The sequence below is a fragment of the Ursus americanus genome, chromosome X (genome assembly GCF_024610735.1).
Source record: "Ursus americanus isolate L20-20 chromosome X, mUrsAme1.1.p, whole genome shotgun sequence".
Classification (NCBI taxonomy): Eukaryota; Metazoa; Chordata; class Mammalia; order Carnivora; family Ursidae; genus Ursus; species Ursus americanus.
The window spans coordinates 102903990-102925609 of record NC_142164.1 but is presented as its reverse complement, the minus strand read 5'-3'; the positions used below and the strand labels follow the sequence as shown (position 1 = coordinate 102925609).

Here is a 21620-nt window from a genome sequence, read left to right as displayed (position 1 = left end):
GTGGAAGAAACAAAGCGTCATCAACACACCTGCAGAATAAGGAAGCGCAGTGACCTGCTTCTTCGTCGCCGGGATGCAGCGTGAGTGAGTTTACCTGGACAAAACACCATGTCTGTGTACCATCAGTCTCTTACCAGCGCACACGATTACTTTTACAAAGAGGTTCTTCTGACGCTAGCAAAGTGGAGGAAAAATGGAGAATTAAGATCGACCCAGAACACACATGTTAAGCCCACAGTCAAGACAAACCCAAGGCGGTGGGAGTTGTCGTAACCGGGAGTCGAGTCTCCGCTTCAGACACACTGGGCGCCAGCCAAGGGCTGGCCCAGTCGCCCGGCGGGAGGATCCAGGCAGGAGCGACTGAACAGCTTCGCGAGGAGAAACGACTTCATTCTGGACTCCGCAGACCCGCTCCCGAAAGCAGCGCCGGGCAGGAGTGCGCTCGCGCGGCTCCGAGAGGCCGGGGTGCGCCTTGCCCGCGAGCGCCCGGTCACGCTGGTAGCCGAAATCAGCTGTGGGGGTACGTAGCACCCCGGAAACTGCCAAATGCCACCAACCTGGGCTTACTTCCCTCCGGGAGGGCCAACAGTTAAACCAGCACACCACTGCGCAAAGGTCACTCCCTAACCTCTTCGGCGTCGCGTCGTAAGAGATGCGGGGGGGGACGTGCCCCAAAGACAGACGAGTCAGGTGACACGTGGGGGTGGGCCTCAGTGTTGCAGGCCTGCGACCAACGCTACAGTCCCTCTGAGGGAGAAAGGTCAAGAGAGAAGAGGCCTCAACAGACATTCTCACAGGGCCATATGGTGCTCTGGGGAGGGCCATTCCGTGACAAAGAGGGATACACACCACCGCCCCCTGGGAGCCAGGAGATGGCACTAGAAACTACAGGATGACACTTTGTTGCGACAGCCCAAAGACCCACCTCCTCAAATAAAATGGAGACATCGGGGGTAGAGGGGTTGGGTGCCAACTTTTACACCATTCTGGGCTATCAAGGAAGGAACTAGAAAGTGAAAATACGGCAAACTAAAGGCTTAAATATGGAAAACTGAACATATATGCATGTATCTCTTCCTCCCAAATACCACAAGAATTAAAGAGAAAGAATTAAAAAGGTATATCCCCCCCAACCCAAAAAATAAAAATAAATAAAAGGTGTAATCCCCCAGGGCAGAGGAAACAAGGCAATGACAGTGGATGAGAAATGTCCACAACATTCTGCGAAGTTGATTGTCAAATGCTGAGTGTCTATAGGAAACAAGAATCGGGGTGAGGGCTGGTAGGGAAAGGGATTGTTGAGTCGTTGGGTTTCTTTAATAAGCCTAAGAGTCCTACTGACTTTTTCCAGTATGTGCATGTATTATAATGATGTTATAAAAATAAATTCAAAAAAGAAATCAATGCAAACTTCTGGTGAATGATTTTTAAGACAGATTTAAAATTGTGATTATTTCCTGATGTAGTACAACCTCATTAATTTGGAATATAAATTAAAAGGAATGTTACATTAATAGATTCAGATGGTACAATGTTTCTAATAAATTAAATTTCTCTAATAAAAAAACTTGAGAGACTTTATGTCAGATAGGGAATTGCAATTATTCCCAATTATACACCATTTTGAACAAACAGAATTGCCTTCACAGGATTATACTGGATTCTAAATAAGGCATGGTAAATAGAAAATGCTTTGAAATAACAAACTGTCTAATGAGGGATCCTTGGTTTCAATGCTCTTATTCAATTTGAATTCAATTGAGGAAAATTTGTTTTAAGATATAAATCCCAGGGGAAAGCAGATGGCAGTTTTGCAAAACTTTTTGTTATTGATTCAGAGGTGATCAAGAGAAATGAATTCAGGAAGCAGGGAGGAAAGAAAAGTAAAGAAAGATGACATAATTACCGAGAAAAAGAACATTTAGTAAATCTTTGAAGAGTATTTGTGGAGTTGATTTTGCAATAAGCTCACTTTTTAAAATTGTCGTGTGTCAGCAATTTCCAGACTGGGAAACAGGACCAAAAACAAAAAACAAACAACCCCCCCCCCAAAAAAAAACCCACAACACCCAAAACCAAAACCCAATCTCAACAAATGAGTACTTCAAGAAAAAAAAAAAAAGACAAAGAAAGATGGAAGTGGGTCTGCAGATTAGAGATTTAAAAGACTTATCAACATATTTAATGTATAGATATTATTTGGATTTGGGTTCAAACTATCAGTAAATGAGGACATAAGATAATCGGAAATTGGAACACTGGCTACTTGGTAACATTTAAAGAACTACCGTTAATTTTTAGGTGAAAAAAATGGCATAATGGTTATGTTTTTCAAAACTGTTTTTTTAAGACATTTATACAGAAATATTTATGGATGGAATGCTAGGAAGCCCAGGGCTTTGCTTCAAATTACTCAAGAGGGGGCAGTGGATGGGGGCATACAGGCGGCCAGACCAGCATGGGGTGGCAGGTGTGAGGTATAGATGACAGACACATGAATTATATTGTCATTATATTGTTCTACTTTTGTGTATGTTTGAAATTCTCCACAATAGATTTTTTTAAGAGTGTGGCTATTTTTTTAGTTTGTATGCTTATTTGTTTTAATCTTTTGGTTCAGATTTTCTGGACATCCTTTTAGGCATTTGGGCATTCTTCAGAGCACCTGTGTTGGGAACCACTGGCCAGTAAAGCTGGGGGTTTGGCAGTGATCCCGAGTGGGAACGCAACTACTCCATGGCCATGGTGGAGAGACCTTAAGGTGCCTCCCGGGGAGCCCTGCCACCTGGTGTTCACACCTCGGTGCCATCTTGTCCCTTTGAAATGTGAGCGGGACCTGTGCCTTGTTTCTAACTAGCTGAAAATGGGAAGAGGATGGATGGCACTACCATGATTACGTTACACTATGTAAGATTCCATACTGCAGCAGACTCACTCTTTCTCTCACGGTGGCTTTGAAGAAGGACCCTATCGTGTTTTGAGAGGGTCACATGGCAAGGAACCGCAGGTGACCCCCTAGGGGCTGAGGGTGGCGTCTGGCTGACAACCAGCAAAAAGCTAGATCTTTAGTCTTAGAGCTGCAAGGAAACAACTTGAATGAGCTTGGAAACAGGTCTATCACCATCAAGCCTCCCTGAGCGATGAGCCCTGGGTGACACCTTAAACGTACCTGAGCAGAGGACTCAGCTAAGCCAGGCTCCCGACCTACAGAAATTATGATGTCATCAATCTGCATTGTTTTTTTTAAAGATTTTATTTATTTATTTGACAGAGATAGAGACAGCCAGCGAGAGAGGGAACACAAGCAGGGGGAGTGGGAGAGAAAGAAGCAGGCTCCCAGCGAAACCGTCGGGAGTCTGCTTCTCCCCTCTGCCCCTCCCCCCACTCATGCTCACTCCCTTGCTCTCTCTCTCAAATAAATAAAATCTTTTTAAAAATTTCTTGAATAGAACCCAAAAGGACACATTATAAAGCCAAAAAATGATAATAATAAATTGGACCTTACTTCAAACTCACATCTTCCAAAGATATTTTTACAAAAATACAAAGGCAAGTCAGACAGGGAGAAAATATTTGCAAAATATTTATCTGATATAAGCCTTGTATCTAGAATACAAAAGAACTGTCAAAACTCAATAATAAGAAACACCTCATTCTAAAAACGGCAAGAAAACTAAACAGACACTTCACCAAAGAAAATGTAAAAATGGATGGCAAATAAGCTCATGAAAAGATCTTTAATATCATTAGTTATCAGGGAAATGGAAATTAAAGCTAGAATGATAGACTACTTCATACCCCTAGAATGGCTAAGAATTTAAAAATATATTGACCGTACCAATTATTGGTGAGGGTACAGAGCAACTGGAACTCTCCAACAATGCCAGTGGGAATGTCAAATGGTACAATCACTCTGCAAAGCAGTTGGGCAGTCAGTTAAAAAGTTATAAACATACACCTACCGTAGGGCCAGACAGGGGGCAATCACCAACTGCATTACACCTGAACTCACACTTTTGTGGGCTGTGTTATGGCGTTTCTTGGTATTCCTTCAGACTCAGGCAACAAAAAGAGGGGGACTATTCTTTTTTGATTATGGCTGTTAACCTACATTTAAACAGTGCTTTAAAAGTCTGTATGATTTACCAAGTACCTATCTTTCACTTAATCTTTGCATCAACTCTAATGTATGTGGGAGAGAATGGACTTACTATCCTTACTTCATAGAGGGGGCAATGGACGCTCAGCCTAGTTAAGCAGCTTACCCTAGTTAAGCAGCTTACCCAGTATCGTAAAACCAAGCTGTGATGAAATGTGAGTACAAAACAAACTTCACTGCCCTTTCTTCTAACTCATGGTGTCTGCTAGAAAACGACATTTCAATGTGCTTTTTTTTTTTTTTTAAAGATTTTATTTATTTATTCGACAGAGATAGAGACAGCCAGCGAGAGAGGGAACACAAGTAGGGGGAGTGGGAGAGGAAGAAGCAGGCTCATAGCAGAGCCTGATGTGGGACTTGATCCCGTAACGCCGGGATCACGCCCTGAGCCGAAGGCAGACGCTTAACCGCTGTGCCACCCAGGCGCCCCTCAATGTGAATTCTTTTTAAAAAGAGCGAGATTAGTACTAAACACCCACTAATTATGGTCACTAGTATTGCTTTTGTGTACAATTGATGTGCAAAAATGATGGCTCAAAAATTAACCTTGAAAAATCAAATAGTTTATCAAGTTTATAATAGCTTTATATAAACTTGATAATTTCCTTCTACTTGTAGCCAGCATTTACTGATAGTGATTGAACTTTTTAAATACCTTAAACTCAAATTTTAAAAAAGTATATTTAGGGATGCCTGGGTGGCCCAGTCAAGCGTCTGACTCTTGGTTTCGGCTCAGATCCTGATCTCAGGGTGGTGGGATCGAGCCCTGAGTCAGGCTCCGTGCTCAGTGCCGGAGTCAGCTTCGTATCCTCTCTCCCTCTGCCCCTCCCACTCGTGCTTTTGCTCGCTCACTCTCTCTAAAATAAATAACTCTTTTAGAAAAATGTATATTTAAAGAAAATTATAGTACAGATGCACACAAATAAGGCAAAATGCACTGAGGTAGTTCTTGAAAAAATTAATTTGGCAAACTCTACACACGGTGGAAATGGAACAATACAAATCCCCCTTTGAGAAAGAAAATAGGCAATTAGAACTGAATTTCCTTTTAAGATAAAAGGCAGCTGTAATGAAAAGGGACCCATGAAACAATCACTTGAACTTCTCCTTTCTCTGAAGACAGAGGAGTGATTCTTGGTCTCTGATAGATATGAAACTTTGCAGGTTCATAGTTCCACAGCTGGACTAATTGAGCTAAGATCAAAGGTGCCAATTCCAATTGTTCTACTGTGCTCCTTCTCTTCGGGCTCACAGAGAACATCCAGGAGCTAAGAGCGATGAGCGCGGTTTGTCATTACCTCTTTTAGAATTCATATGCCAGCCCCTGTTTGGGCAGACCGACAATTGTGAAACATATTGTAGGCAATTGTACTAAGTCATAATATAGGGCCAGTGAAGGAGATAAAGACTTCAGTTATAACTATAATCCTGGAGTACATTATAAACCCCAAATGTGGGTCGGTTTTGTCTTTTTGATGGAACGTTCAAGACAGCCCCACAAAAAGGTAATTGCTTAGTAGTCCTGAAAATTACCAAACGTTCCAAAAAAGCAATGATGTTTTTCTTGTTTTCTACTAAAAGCACAATGCTCCAACAATTACATGTGGATAATCTCCCCGTCACTCCCTCCAACCATTACCAACAGTTACTCCTCATCAGTGGCTCTGGCAGTGAGGTCCCAGGGCACGAAGCATCAGCAGGGTACCCGTCAGGGGTGTGCCAGCCCCACCCCAGATCCGCTCCATCACACACTTGCCAGGTAATGGCTGCTTTACCACTGCAGAGGATTCGAAGCGGCTAAGCGGACCACTACTGTAATAAAGCGACAATTATCAGAGTGTGGTCTAAGCCTAGCATGTGCCTTCTCCTAATCAAAAAACTAACATCTCGTCACATTTTAATACGGATGCTAGACGTTCTAAATAAAGGAATTTCTAACAAAAATGTGGCCCTCGCCCCTCTGCCAGCCAGGTGTCCACCAACATCACAAACTCTTGGATAACTTCCCAGGGTCATCACCTGAGACAACAGGAGACTCTCTCTTCTAGTACGAAGAGCAGCTCACCTTTGCTCCATCTCCCTCCTGCAGTGACCCCTGTTCCACAGAGCCCACGACACAGTCGTTTCAAAATGCACCACCCAATTTTCTAACTTGGTTCTCGGGGTTTAAACTGCTTGGTGGTGAGCCTACGTACCGGTGCCCAATCTTACCCCATCAGCTTGACGCCGGCTCAGAGCATCACATCCAATTCTCTGATTTTATTTCCAGAGGGCGAGCTCCTCCTCTTGTCCCAAACTGCCATTCATTCACTCAGTCACTCACGAAATATTTACTGAGCACACAGGATTTGACAAGCATGTCTCTAGGCGCTGGTGAAACAGCAGTGAGCGAGGCAGACAGCCCCGCCGCTACGGAAGATCACAGCCACTGTCTGTCTGTCTTGTTCATATACCTTCCAGCCTCCGGTTCAAAGCCTGCGTTTTCACTGAGCTCCCGGGTCGGCTGTGCCCCGCGCAGAGATTCGAGGTAAAAGGGACTTGGGGGCAAATCCTAGCTCTACCTAGTCAGCTAGGACATTTGACAAGTTACATTTCCGTTCTCCAAGTCCTCAAGAAAAGACACAATATTACCCATCTGACAGTTTTTGCTGTCAAATGAGTAACAGACCAAATGCAAAGACCAAATGAGCGAGAGTACAGCACGCAGCACTAGCAGGTGCCCAGGAAGTTCTACCTCCCTCTCCCTGGAAAAGTAAGGTCCTCTTCTTCGGCGGCCTGAAGCTCAGTCTTTAACTTTAGGTTAAATTTGTTCTTTCATAACCACCTGGACCATTGCAGCTTTTGGATTTATTGCTTGGGTCAGCATTTCTCAGCGTGTGGTCTGTAAACCACCAAGTTCACAATCACCTGGCTATTCTCTACGAAATACAGCTGCCTGGGCCCCATCCCAGATTCAGGGGTAGGGGAGAGAAAGCAGGAAATCTGCTTTTTTTTTTTTTTAAGATGCTTTATTTATTTGAGAGAGCGAGTGAGCATGAACAGGGCGGGGTGGGGGGGCAGAGGGAGAGGGAGAAGCAGACTCTCCACTGAGCAGGGAGCCAGACACAGGGCCCAATCCCAAGACCCTGAGATCACGACCTGAGCCAAAGGCAGACGCTTGACTGACCGAGCCACCCAGGCGCCCCAGGAAATCTGCTTCTTTAACAAGCTTACCAGTGATTTGATGCACACTTAAGAGTGGGAACAACTGGTTTAGCTGCTAGGAGCTACCTCCCCAAGCCTCTTCTTGAGTTTCTCAAAGCTTATTAACTTGGCCTGCCCTCGCCTCCTCACCTCACTCTCTTGAAGCTCTCCTTCAAAAGGAAGCCGAGTGTCACGATCGAGAGGTCAAGCTTGAACACAAACGGGTTTGATGTCGAACGCCAGCTTGATCACCCGCCTGTGGGGCTTAAGTGGGTCCCCCTGCAGCAGCAGCACCTGGGAACTCATTTAGAGAGGCTGATGATTAGGGCCCACCCCATTTGGACTGAATCAGGAACTCGGGGGGGGGCGAGCCCCACCCCTCTAGTTTAATAAGCCCTCCAGGTGATTCTGAGGCACCTCCAGTGCGAGGACCACGGGCAGCCGCTCGCTCAATAACCTGGTGAGATTCGTGGCTTCTCTAAAGCCTTCATTCCCTCACCTGGGAAATCAAGTACTAACCACAGACAGCTGTAGAGTGAAAGAACATGGTAATAGTAAGCACTTAATAAATACCCATTATTATTATTAAGCAAATTGTCCTTTGTCCCACGGATTCTCTTAAGCCTGGGATGTTTGCTTTGTGCCACGGTGAGCGGAAACCGAGTTACGCCATCTTCAGTGTCTCAAGGCTGCACTGCTCCACTAGTCTTAGTTTTCACTCCAGCCCCGTCACCTGGAATGCTCCTCATTTACTTCGACACAGCTAGCTCTGTGCCTGCACTTTTCCCATTCCCTTCTGTTGGCTGCCCACCTAGTCCCAATCTAACTTCTCTCAAAACAAGCAGCTCAGGTCAGCTACAAGGTCTTGCCTGACTATTCCAGGCCAGATGAATCTGCCCTTCTTAACACTTTTAGTTATCTGTCTTGCAAGGCTGAGACCCTAAGCACATGCATGCATATTATTTGGGGGTTTTATTTCATATCAAGTTGTCTCTTTAATTAGAGGTGTACCTTGGAGATATTGCAGGTTCATTTCCAGACCACTGCGATAGAGCAAATACTACGATAAAGCTAGTAAAGTGAATTTTTTGGTTTCCCAGGGCATGTAAAACTTATGTTTAGGAGCACCTGACTGGTTCAATTGGTAGAGCGTGCGACTCGATCTCAGGGGTGTAAGTTCAAATCCCGAGTTGGGTGTAGAGATTACTTTTTTAAAAAGTTATGTTTATACTATACTGCAGGCTATTAAGCACACAGTAGCATTATATGTTTAAAAAAACCCAATGTATATGCCTTAATTAAAAATAACACGTTAGAGTAAAAAATGCTAACCATCATCTGAGCTTTCAGCGAGTCATAATCACCGCTCACAGATCACCCTAACAAGTAAAATAATGAAAAAGTTTGAACTCTTGCAAGAATGACCAAAATGTGACAGACACAAAATGAGGGAATACTGTTGGAAAAATAGTGCCCACTGACTTGTCCGACACAGGGTTACCACAAACCTTCCATTTGTAAAAACAAACAAACAAAAAACAAAAAACCCAAAAAAACCAACACGCAGCACCTGCGAAGCACACTCAACAGAACACACCGAAATGAGGTACGCCTGAGCTCCTGGGATGGTCCTTTATAGGCCTTTTTCAATCTCTTCCCTAGCCATCTCTGGTATAAAGGAGTTAATGAATCAACAAACTTCTAGCCCACGCTATGTAATTTAAGGCACCCTCGGAGAAATGTTTTTAAAACACAGACTTTTAAAAAAGATAATAATTATAATAGGTAAAGTTTAGTATAAGCCTTCACAGTTTAAAAACTGCTTTGGTGTTTTTAACCAAATCTTGTCCCCCCACAAAACCACCTGAAGCAGGCAGGTATCGGAGCCCCTGCTTGTGCCAGAAGAAACAGGTCCAGGCGTTCCCATGACTTGCACAAAGCTGTAGAACTAGGAGATAGCAGGGCTGGGGCTCCACCTCCTGCCCTTTTACTTGCTGACTTTGGTTGGTCCGGTTTACCAGTGTAGGTGGTATTCTTCTTGCACTGTGCTCTACAACTCCAAATTCAACTCTCCAACTGAAAACGCTAAGGAATGCTGGACCTACTCTGCCTATTTTTTAAAGATTTTATTTATTTGAGACACAAGGAGAGAAAGCACGGGCAGGGAGCAGGATGTGGGGCTCAATCCTAGGACCCTCGGATCATGACCGCAGCCGAAGGCAGAGGCTTCACCGACTGAGCGAGCCAGGCGCCCCTCTGCTACTGTAAACATCAGAACAGAGCCCATTCAGAGAGAACAAGGAATACAGCCTCACCTGGTGTTCCTAAGCGGGCCTGAGCGATGGTTAGTTTCTCATGGGGGGCTCGGCACTGGCAGCTGCTTTCATCAGCAAATGGGGCAGGTGCGGTCAGGGTCTAGAAGGGAAAAAGAGAAAGGGAATAGAGTTTGACAAACTTTCCTTTGGCACTCACTTCCCCTGAAGCCTTCTTTCTGTTGGCTACACAGGTACGAAGAAGAACCAGAATATATGCACTGAGTCTTTCAGAGAAATATTATACCGTTAGAGATAAAAACAGGGACATTGTCACTGAAACCTTTTTTTTTTTTTTTGGACTGATGCTCAGAAATCATGCGAGTGCCGCACTCTCTACTAGATGCCAGGTACCAGAGGAGCTACTCTCGACAGGTTATTCCTTCTTGGCCCCACAAGAGTCTAGGATGGCTAAATTCTTCTATCCTTCCATAATACAGGAGAATACCATCTCTACTTTACAGAAAAGGCAACTGAGGCCCAGCAGCACGATGAAATATGCTAAGTCATGCCCTTGGAAAGTCACAAGGCTCGGCTTTGAACATTTCACAACCGCCCAGGGCCGACTGCGGAGATTTAGACTTACCCACAGCCTGGGATACTCGGCTGGAAGAAATGCCATACTCAGAAGCGTGGCAGACATGGCCTGTATTTCACGCGCCCCGGCCTGGCCAATCACAAGCTCTGACGTCACTGGAGTGCAAAGGCCAGAGCCCTTATCCCGGCCCTGGAAGGGCCTAGGAGCCCAGCCTTTCTGGCGGGCTGCAGATAACTGCTCCTGCGGTAGCTCCAACAGCCACCGACGGCTGCAGGCCCCGCCCCAGGCAGCCCGGGCTGGGGCTCTGGGGAGCGCCGCGAGAGAGATGTAGTCACTTGGAAGCCTGCCCAGGAAGTGGCTCCGCATCCTTTAGTCAGCCTCTTAAAATGAAAACCTCACTCTCTCCAGAGGAAGACAAAGGGAGCGGTATTTCTGTAAACAGGGCAGATGCAGTCCAGGGTCGTCCATGTGTCGTCTCGGAACCATGGCATTACCGTGGTCATCGCTACTTCATCTTCGGTGCATTTAAAGCCGAAGGTGACTAGTCGCCGTACATGGTACTCTGATTGTTGCATGAACTGTTGCTCAGAGACAGACCCAGGTGTTCCTTAACTGGGGGAGACGACTGAAGAATGAGCCGCACGTTTGAAGAGGGGCTGTGACCCACTTCTGCCAGTCATTTATTCACTCACTCATTCATCCATCATTCATTCACTCATTCAACTGCGTGTCAGGCACGGTCTTAGAACCGGACATAGAAGTAGGGGGAAGACCAGTTCCAGTCCTGGAAGAGCCCGGTTCTCCTCTGCACTGCCAAGAAGCAGTCCTTGCCCCACTCCCAACCCCCTCCCCATTGTAGCACCTTCCGCCCTGGAAGCTGGAGTCCTGCCCCAGACTTGTCTGGAGACCTTCCAGTCGCTTGAGACTTTCTTAACCCCCACCTTCCCGTTCAGGGCTCCGAAAGTAACCAAGACCAGAGACGTGTGTTCAGGAAACTTGGGTCCATTGCTGGTTCTTTTTCAGACCCAGCGAGGTGACCTCGTGGGCCACGGTGGGCCAGAGCACCATTTGTAATGCAGCCAAGGGCACCATGACAGGAGCAGAGGCTCCGTGGTCACAAACTGCCGTCTCAAACCCCCTCGCCAGCACTTACGGGCTGGGTACTCTGATTTGGCTCTTCTGACTGAAAGGAACCGATACTCATTCAAGACAGCTCAAGAAATGAAGGATTATTTTAAGGATCTCCCAGCATAGAAATTGTGGGGCAGGGGGTGGGGCAGCATCTGGCTCCAGAGTGCTCCGCCCCCACCTGGTTGCTCTCTGCATGTGATTCTTTCTGTCCCAATCCCATTTACCCTGTATCTGTCCACTACAGTCAAGTCTCTGCTTGCTCCTACTCCCCTATAGAGCTCACATGTAACAAGTGGCCTCCCTTTCATAACACTCATTCATCAGCTTCTGACTCTTTCAGCCCCAGCTCCAACCAACTTACTCCTTCTTCCCATGTTTCCCCATTCAAATTCCTAAAGGAGAATCAGACTGGTGAGCTCATCTTTTCAAAGCAGGCCACAACCAGAAGAGGCTGGCATTGAATCAGACACCCACCTGGGCCCCACAGGCTGTGGCTGGTAAAGGGACAAGGAATGGAGAGGGAGGCCATGGGTGGCCTGTCTTTGCCCCTTTAGCAGGTGCTATCTTCAGGACAAGAAATGTATTTGACTTTGTGTAATTTTAAAAGGATGTACCACAAGGCGCCTGGGCTGCTCAGTACGCTAGGCAGCCGGCTCTTGATTTTGGCTCAAGTCGTGATCTCATGGGCCATGGGATCGAGGCCCGCATCAAGTTCCCTGCTCAGCGGGGACTCTGCTTGGAGATTCTCTCCCCCTGCCCCTCCCCCAACTCATGTCCGTTCTGTCTTTTCCTCTCTGTCAAATAGAGAAATCTTTTTTTTTAAGATTTTATTTATTTATTTGACACAGAGAGAGAGACAGCCAGTGAGAGAGGGAACACAAGCAGGGGGAGTGGGAGAGGAAGAAGCAGGCTTCCCAGTGGAGCAGGAAGCCCGAAACCGATGCAGGGCTTGATCCCAGGACCCTGGGATCACGCCCTGAGCCAAAGGCAGACGCTTAACAACTGAGCCACCCAGGCGCCCCGAGAAATAAATCTTTAAAAAAAAATAAGGGGCACCTGGGTGGCTCAGTCCATAGAGCACCTGACTCTTAGTTTAAGCTCAGGTCATGATCTCAGGGTTGTGAGATCGAGCCCCGCATGGGGTTCCCCACCTAGCAGGGAGTCTGCTTGATACTCTCTCTCTCTCTCTCCCTCTTCCTCCACCCCTCACCACAAAAAAATAAATAAATCTTTTAAAATAAATAAAATAAATCAATTTTAAAAATGGATGTTCCTTAGCTGAAGTTCAGTTTCATCTAGAAAATGGATACCTATCTCAGAGTTGTTGTGAAATAAAGAAATAATGTATATAAAGTACCTGGTAATCGTGGCACTTATTATTACTATTAATATTTATTATTATATATCATCATATATAATATTATATATTATGATAATAGATAATGTAGTTCCCCCTAGAAACAAAGCAAACTGACTCGTGAATGAACTTTTAGGACACAATCTAAAGAGGTAAATGGATTGGGGGTTAGCTTTTATTAATGATTCATTAACCTGTAATATACATGGACAGTGAATCTTTTTCATATGATCTAAAATAAATTACTATTTGGAGATTTTTTATGTGCTAGTGGCAAAGTTTATTAAAAAGATGAGGTGTTGCCTTTTTCCAAGAAAGGCGTGTTCTAGAGGGGTGTGAAATCTGGTAATTAGAGTGGAGACAGACAAAGTCGTAAAGCAACGACAGTTACTCAAGAGTAAAGAGAAACGTTTATATGCATTCTGTATTTTCTCTTAATTATCGTGGCCTAGAAGTAGGAAAAAGAAAGAAGCGAAGAGACGGAAGGTAGACAGAGTTCATAAATGAGCTTGTGTGCGCGTGCGAGCATATTTAACAACAGCTGACACGGAGAAGGGGTATTTCTTGGTCTGTACAAGGCACTGTGCTTGGAATGGGGAGAATGCACATGGGGAGAATGAGCCACAGACTTGTTGAGAACATTGCCAGAACATTGCCTTCCAAAATGAGGCAGATTACCCCCTCGGTTGAGAGTCGAGTTCTACATTCAGGAAGACCTTGGTTAAGGCTCAGCCACCAACAACCAGCCCTGTGACTTCAGCCAACATTTTTTTTAGGCCAAACACCTGAGAATTCCTTCTCGGAGCCAGAACAAATCATTTGATTTACAAGGAATCTGAAGCTACTTAGGTTCTCTCTCCTCTACCTACAAGGGGCAAACCAACCACAGGAAAATGTGAGTAAGAGAACCAGAGGCTCCTGAGAGAGGCAGGGACTGGTCCAACCTGGATTCCAAGCTAGCTAGCTAGCTATCCCAGCCTGCAGAGGACCCAGGCCCCCATCTCTTCCTTACCATTTGCCAGACCTGGGACGGTTCCAGGGATCCTCTGGGTCTAGGCCCTAAATAAGACATAAAACTGAGGCTCAATAATGTAACATAATGGCTAAATCTTTGAGTGCCTATGTAGTACCATGTAACCATCTACACAGAGCACCTTAAATGTATTAGCTCACTGAATCTGACAAGTCTGAGATAGCTGCTATCTGCACTGGACTCGACAGAACTTGTCTTCAACACAGACACCCAATGGCCGCATGAAGTTGCAGTGCTGTTACCTCCCTCAGACTCAGTTACCTTTCCAGTTCCCTTTGAACTGAGGAAACTCTTAGCGTTCTTAGACAATTAGCATAGAGGGGCCTCAAAAAGGAGACAGTGGACTTCCTGGTAATTAGAGAAGGGGGGCAAATGATTAATTGAAAAAACAAAAGGATGGGACCATATGTTTCACCCAGATGTGGTGGGTGTAGTAGGTCAGATGACTGACGTATCATTAGTTACTGGGCAGCCACAGCTTAGACCCCACTCAGATCACCTAGTGAATGTTTACTAACACCTGCTATGTATTCCATATGATGCTAGATGTTTGGAGGGTGCGTAAGTACGAGAGAAATAAGAAAAGAAGGAACAGAATTAGCTCTGGGGCAGCAATCCTCAAAGGTGAAGGGTGGCCTTTTTAGAACAGGAGGAGATAGGAGTTTGAAAAGGCATATTCAATATTCAGTAATTTCAAATCTGGAAAAAAAACCCTACCTTTTTAACATACAAATCATAGAAATTAAGCCTCTGAACTGGTAGAGATCATCAGAGGACAGACTATGCCCCACAGATAACCATATTCTAAATTCAGGGCTGGGGAGTCACATGAAATTTTTATGTTTAGCAGCAAAGACAGAGAATTTTAAAGGGTTAAGAAGCCCTGGCCCCATGCCCTGAACCTCATATGTGCAAGAACCTTGCCAGACCACAGACTTGGGGCTAGACTGCAATTAAACTTCTTTCTACCTGATTTAGGATTTCAAAACACCCAGTCATTGCATGTGAATATGTTGCCTATTTATCATTCAGGTTCTGGTAATGTAAACTGCACTGTATCATACCAAAGCCATATTCTCATCATGCTTTTTTTTTTTTTTAAGATTTATTTGAGAGAGAGTGAGGGTGGACTGGGGGAGGGGCAGAGGAAGAGAGAGAATCTCAAGCAGACTCCCCCCTGAGCACAGAGCCTGATTCAGGGTGTGATCCCAGGACCCCAGGATCATGACCTGAGCCAAAATCAGAAGTCTGCTACCTAACCAACTGAGCTACCCAGACGCCCCTCCCACCATGCTTTTTAAAGGGAAAGGCTTTAGATGTTGGGCATTTCATTTGCAGAATGTGTTCAATGTGACAATGTTCAACATTGTCAAATATTTACTTAAAAGCTATTAGACATTCCATGGGGCACCTGGCTGGCTCAGTCGGAAGAGCAAGCAACTCTTGATCTCGTGGTCATGATTTCAAGCCCCATACCGGGTGTAAAGATTGCTTAAAATAAATAATTTTTTAAAAAAGCTATTAAACATTACATAAAATATATAATGCAAACGTTAGTTGAGTGCAGAAAAATGTCAGTAGAACCTGTGCTTAAATAATGTGCATCAATGCCTGGCAACTGGTCCAATCAGACAGCAAGCTAACCAACCAATCAGAATGTAGCATAGTTGCTGATGCTGGTGGCCAGATGCAGAATCTCTTGTTTATGCTAAGCTCTTTTTTTTTAAGATTTTATTTATTATTTGTAAGAGAGAGAGCACACACAAGCAGGGGGAGGGAGAAGCAGGGCAGGCTCCCCACTGAGCAAGGGGCCTGATGTGGGACTCGATCTCAGGATCCTGGGATCATGACCCGAGTTGAAGGCAGCTGCTTAACCGACTGAGCCATCCAGGCATCCCCTATGCTAAGCTCTTCTTAACTGCAATAGGACAATCCACTTGGGCAGGCCTGAGTTCAAATCTTAGCTCCATTATTTAATATCCATTTCATTTTTAAAATATGATTTTTAAAAAACTGCTGGTCCTGGGGCACCTGGGTGGCTCAGTACGTTAAGCAACCCACTTTTGATGTCAGCTCAGGTCATGATCTCAGGGAGGTGGGATCGAGCCCCCCCCCCCCGCCAGCCCTCAGCAGGGAGTCTGCTTCTCTCCTTCTCCCTCTCTCTCTGCCCCTCACCCCCCTGCTCATGCCCTCTTACTCCCTCTGTCAAATAAATAAATAAATCTTTTAAAAAAATTACTGGTCCTTGGGGCGCCTGGGTAGCGCAGTCGTTAAGCGTCTGCCTTCGGCTCAGGGCATGATCCCAGCGTTCTGGGATCGAGCCCCACATCAGGCTCTTCTGCTGGGAGCCTGCTTCTTCCTCTCCCACTCCCCCTGCTTGTGTTCCCTCTCTCACTGGCTGTCTCTATGTCAAATAAATAAATAATCTTTAAAAAAAAATAAAAATAAAAAATTACTGGTCCTTAACCTAACCTTCAGTATCTTCACCTATAAAAGGGAGGTAATAAAACGATCTACCTCGTGCAGCTGTTGTAAGGAGTAAATGAAATGATGTATGTATGAGTAATATCTTCCTTCTACTTCTCCAGAATCCACTCTCTTCCGACCCTTCTCTACTCTTCTCTGCATGACTTCCGGTATGGACTGCACCAATGGGCTCCATTGCCTTCCTGCTTCACGTTGGGTGGGGCCGTGAGAAGTACACAAACACCAGAGGGCAGGACGAGAGTGGGCTCAGGCTATCTTTCCCCTTGGCTTCCTCCCTGCTGGGAAGCAGTATGTTGTTTCTGTCCTCTTACCAAAATTCACAGTTTCCGTTGAGAGGCCCCTCTTTATAGAGCGCTCTGCAAAGTTCCAGTAACCACGGTCTCCCCTGACCCCTTCATGCCTAGAAGTGACAACCCCTAACATTTCCAGGCTGAGGGTGCATACCATCCCTTGAGGTTTCCTGAAGCACTGCCCATACCCTTGTAAATAGTCCCTTTTCTTAAACTCTTTTTCATATTTCCCATTTAGAGTGAGCCGTCTGTCTCTCGACAGGGCCTTGACCGATAGAGTATATATATAATAGTATGGCTGCCAGGCTCAATAAATGCTAACTAGCAAATGTTGATGAGGCCTGTTAGAAGCACAGAGATCGATTGCAAAGTGAATTACTCATAGTTAATAAAGTCATAACCAGCTCAAGAACGTCCTCCAGTAGGAAAGAATTTTACAGCAGCATTACGGCATTTTCATCAGGATTTGCAAAAGAGACAGGAACGGGACTTCAGAAAGAATCTATTTCTCCCATGTAGGCCTTTTGCCTCAGGACTCACCAGCTTTAGAACCGCAAACTCAGAATTAGAAAAAGACATCACAAAATCGCAGCCCTCAGTCTCATTCTGTTAGGTTTGTGTTTACCAGCTGCTGAACATAGTTTTTAAGGCATGATTTTATTTGAGATCAGAATACGTTCATCTTCTGAAGAAAGGGAAGAAAGAGTAGATTTTATGACCGTAGGCCCAACACATGTAAATCACTAGGCTCTTGGACTGTGTCAGTGATTTTGCAGAATCTCGGATCAGGCAGCTGCCGCAAAGCCTTGACAGATGCCAGTGGAGTGGAGAAAAAGGACGCCTAGCACATGGCTCAGCACCAAGAAATATCTATTTTTCATCTAGCTAAGTATGGTAGGCACATATTATGAAGTAATAGGCACCATTAAAAACAGTAAGATACAGACGCACAGACAAGGAGCAATTTTTAGGACATTTTCCTAGTGACAAAGCACTATGTATAATATGTATACAGTTATACTGTAGGATATCATTTATGGGTAGAGAGAAATAGGTAACTGTGGAGAAATGGTTTAGAACTGTGCTGCCCAATAGGGTAGCCATTAGCCACACGCGCCCATTGAAATTCAAATTATATTTCATGAAATTAATGAAATATGATTAAAAACTCAGTTTCTCAGTCACTCCAGCCACGTTTTAAGTGCTCGATAACCAAATGTGGCTAGTGGCTGCTACTATATTAGCACAGATATAGAACATTCCTTTCACCGCAGAAAGATCTATTGGATAGCACTGGCCTAGAACAATATACAACAAATTAACCGGGGTTACCTCTGGGGAAGAAGACCACATTGGGAGAAGAGATGAAAGGACGTTTTCATTGTTTACTCCATTTACATCTGTTATTTTATTTTTACATGAGAACATATTCATATCATTTATCTACTTTTAAAATAAATTTAAAGAAATACATCCTATCTTGGGAATTCAAGGATGCAGGAAATTTAATCCAGGATCAGGTGTTCCAAATGTCAGAGAACATGTCTAACAGGAAAACAGGAATGCTTTAAAAAATAACAACTATTATTTATAAACTAACTGTTAAATGATATTATTCTCAGGTATATGGAACATTCAAAACTCATTTGAGCTTTTAATAACAATTTAAATTGTCTTCATAATATCTACCCTCTATTCCTTTTTCCAAGCTCCAACAAACACCACTTGAGGGCTTGCTGTGTGCCAGGCGCTGGTGTCAGGTTCTGAGAATGCATCAGGGAACAAAACAAGATCCAAAAACTCCTGCCTTTGTGATCCTTAAAGATAATAAACAGCGAAAAAGAATGTGAAATGCATATGTTAAAAGGTGATAGTGCTTAGAAAAAAGTAAAGCAAGGAAGGGGGATAAAGAATATAGGGGGCTTACCCGTAAATAGGATAGCCAAGGGAGTTGATGTATGTGTCAATATATAAAGGATCAATTGAGCCATGCAGAGAAAGAACACTCCAGGCAGAGGAAAAATCAGGCGCCAAGGCCTGAGGCAGCAGCATGCCCAGCTTCTTCCAGCAACAACAAGGCCAGTATGCCTGGAGGGCGTGAACAAAGTAACGAGGTAGCAGATATAGCCAGAGAGCTGAGGTACAAAGAAGGAGATGGGAGACACCCAATGGAAAGGGGTTTTAAGGATGCTGCAAAGACTGGCTTTCACTGAGAAGACGGAAGCCATCAGAGTTGTGAACAGGGAGTAATAGGATCTGAGTCTTAACAGGACCACCTGGCTGCTATGCTGAGGTTTAACTCTCAAAGGTCAACAGCAAAAGTAAGAAAACCACTAAGGTAACTGGTATAATCATCAGGCAAGAGTAGGTAGATGGAGGCTGGGGCCAGGGTGAGGTGGTGAGAAGTAGTCGGATTGTGGATAGATTCTGAATAAATAAATTTGAAACTGATTGAATATAGAACATAAAAGAATGAGAGGAGTCAAGATAACTGCAAAGTTACTGGCCTGAAGAACTAGAAAGATGGCATTGCCATTTCCTAACATGGGGAAGACACTGGCAGAGTAGGTTTGAGGGTGGGAGGGACAGGCTGGGGAAATCAAGAATTCCGCTCCCACACATTTGGTTTGACATACCTACTAGATCTCCCAGTGAAGATATCAGGTAGGCAGTTGGCTTTACAAGTCTGGAGTTGGGGACAAAGAACTAAGCTAGAGAAACAGGTTAAGAAGCCATAGGAATATAAATGATATCTAAAGCCACTGGACTAGATTCGTTCTTTCAGCTCAGGGCATGAGTGCAGGCTGAGGCAAGATCCTGGATGTCTAATGAGGAGACATTGTGTATTTATGACCACCCTCCCCGGACTACTGGCAGCTCTAAGAAAATGGAGACTTGGTCTGTCCTATTCATTGCTATATCTCTAATTCCTAGGGCAGTACCTGGCAGACAGAAGGTTCTGGCTAAACATTTGCTGAATGGCAGATTTAGACTCAATGGAGAGAGAACAATTACTGATAAAGAACTGCAGAGGGAATTATTGATAATGATTATTGATAAGGGTTAAGCTTAATAAGAAATACAATTACCAGCGTTTCCTATCTTTTTCTTATCATCATGATACATACTACAGAAGACTTGGGAAAATAAATAAAGAAAAGCAAAACTCACTAATAATTCTACTTCCCAAATACAACCATCATTAGCACTTTCTAGATTTCTTTTAGGGCTTCTGATATATTATGGATATGTATTAACTACTTTGGAACCTTAACTGCACGGACAGTGTCTTCCACTCAGTATGTCAGGATTGCTCTATCATGTAGTCTTCGACTTCACTATTTTTATGGGCGTTATCTGGTAGTTCCATACCCCCTTTTTCCCCTTGCCCTGAGCCTCAAATTCCCAAGCATGATTGTTTTAGGCAAGACAATGAAAAGCAAGGGCATCATATCCCAAAGATAGGATGTTAAAATTAAAAAGACAGGAGGGAAGCAGGAGCATCTGATTTATCTGCTCATTTTTCTATTCTGAAAGGTTGCAAGTGGCACCAGAAAATACGATATAGGTGAAGGAAGTTGAATCGTGAAGGGAGACGCCCTGGTTGGCGTGGAGACAAGTGCTGGTTAGTGAAGGTCCTGAGAGGAGAGATTAGCAGGTATCCCCAAATGAGACAGAGTAGTCTATGGTTAAATTCAGCAGTAAGATAAATGTGAAGAACAGTCCTTTCAAGAAAGTAATTTCCTCTTCCAAAGGTTCTGGGTAACTGGTCTCCCGCTATGCTGAGCAGCCTCCCCCAGGCTTGGCCCCCCCCCAACACTAATGACATCGGGCTCCAGCAGGGTGTATAATGAGACCCAAGCTGTTCCAGTGTGCCAGCCGTGGCCACTTTGTGACATCCCCCAACCTCTCAGGAGTCCGCGCTTCTGCAAAACCACCTCACCATTGTTTTTAATAGACTTTCTCTTTTAGAGAAGTTTTAGGTACACAGCAAAATGAGCAGAAGGTACAAATTATTTCCCATTTGACTCTCACTAATTCTGATAGCTATAAGGCATTCCACTGAATAGAAAAAACCAATTTATTCAAATCTCTCTGTTGGTGAATATTAAGTTGTTTATGTTTTACTAATATAAATAACATTCTAAACATAGTTCTGAACCTCTGATTATTTCCTTAGGATAGATGCCTAGGAGCTGAATTACTTAGACCAGGGGTATGAACGTTTTAAAGATAAATATTTGTAGAACATGTTAACATGTATTGGTAAATTAGCTTCTACAAAAGCTGTCTCATTTATACTCACATTACAATGTATGAAAGCACCTAGCTTGCTGCCTTCTCACCGGCTTTGAGTATTATCTTTGTCAATTTTACAGACCAAAAAATGGCATCACGCTGTTTCAATTTGCATTATTTTGATTACAAAAAGATTGAACATTTTTCAAATGTTTATTAGCCATTTGTATTTTCTTCTGAGAATAATCTGTCCTTGGCTCATTCTTCTATTGTTGAGGATGAGTATTTTGAAGTTAGTTAAAAGCAAAAGCATAGCACAGTTTAAAAAATTATCTTAGATATCTTGAAAAAATACATTTTCCAACTTTATCTGAAGTTCCCTCATAAGAGGTGCATTTTGTAAACCCATGTGTGAACAGCTGCATCCAGGTCAGACGAGCAGTTCCTGCCCTTCCAGTGACCGGAGATCAGAAGCTGTACTATGCCCTGGGAATACAGGCTTCCTTGAAACACTGACCACCCATGAGCCGTAAGCCCCCCACACCCATGTGCCACCTTCTGAAATGTACTGTTAATAATATTGTATTTCACTTATTCTAAAATGTACGTTTAATACTACGGTTCACTTATTCCAAAATGTATGTTTCCCCCCACATTTTAATATCTCTGAGATTAGGAGAGGGTCTTACAAGAAATATCTTAAAATCAGTGTCGACAATTTTCTGACATTGTAACATCCCTGCAATGGGACTCTTATCTCATAATTAATAGCATCTTAGGTTCATAAAATGCAGAGATGCTACTGGCAACAGAAAATAATCATTTTTACCTAGAAATTTAAAAATTCCAGACCCTAAATCAATTTTTCTTAGGCAGTCGAGCTTAAGGAGT

The 21620-nt window shown here is 44.1% G+C and overlaps 1 protein-coding gene across 4 annotated transcripts in view; it reads right to left on the bottom strand.

Annotated features, from left to right (window-relative positions):
- PCYT1B (phosphate cytidylyltransferase 1B, choline) overlaps positions 1-21620 on the bottom strand; it is a 127333-nt gene that overhangs the window by 70162 nt on the left and 35551 nt on the right. For 3 of the 4 annotated variants that reach the window (XM_087859481.1, XM_087859480.1, XM_045787115.2), the window contains exon 2: positions 9658-9757. In XM_087859481.1, the coding sequence (XP_087715607.1) occupies positions 9658-9757 (100 nt within the window). Of the gene's footprint in view, positions 1-9657; positions 9758-10240; positions 10559-21620 lie in introns of those variants that run through there. The other variant, XM_087859479.1, reaches the window with a different exon arrangement.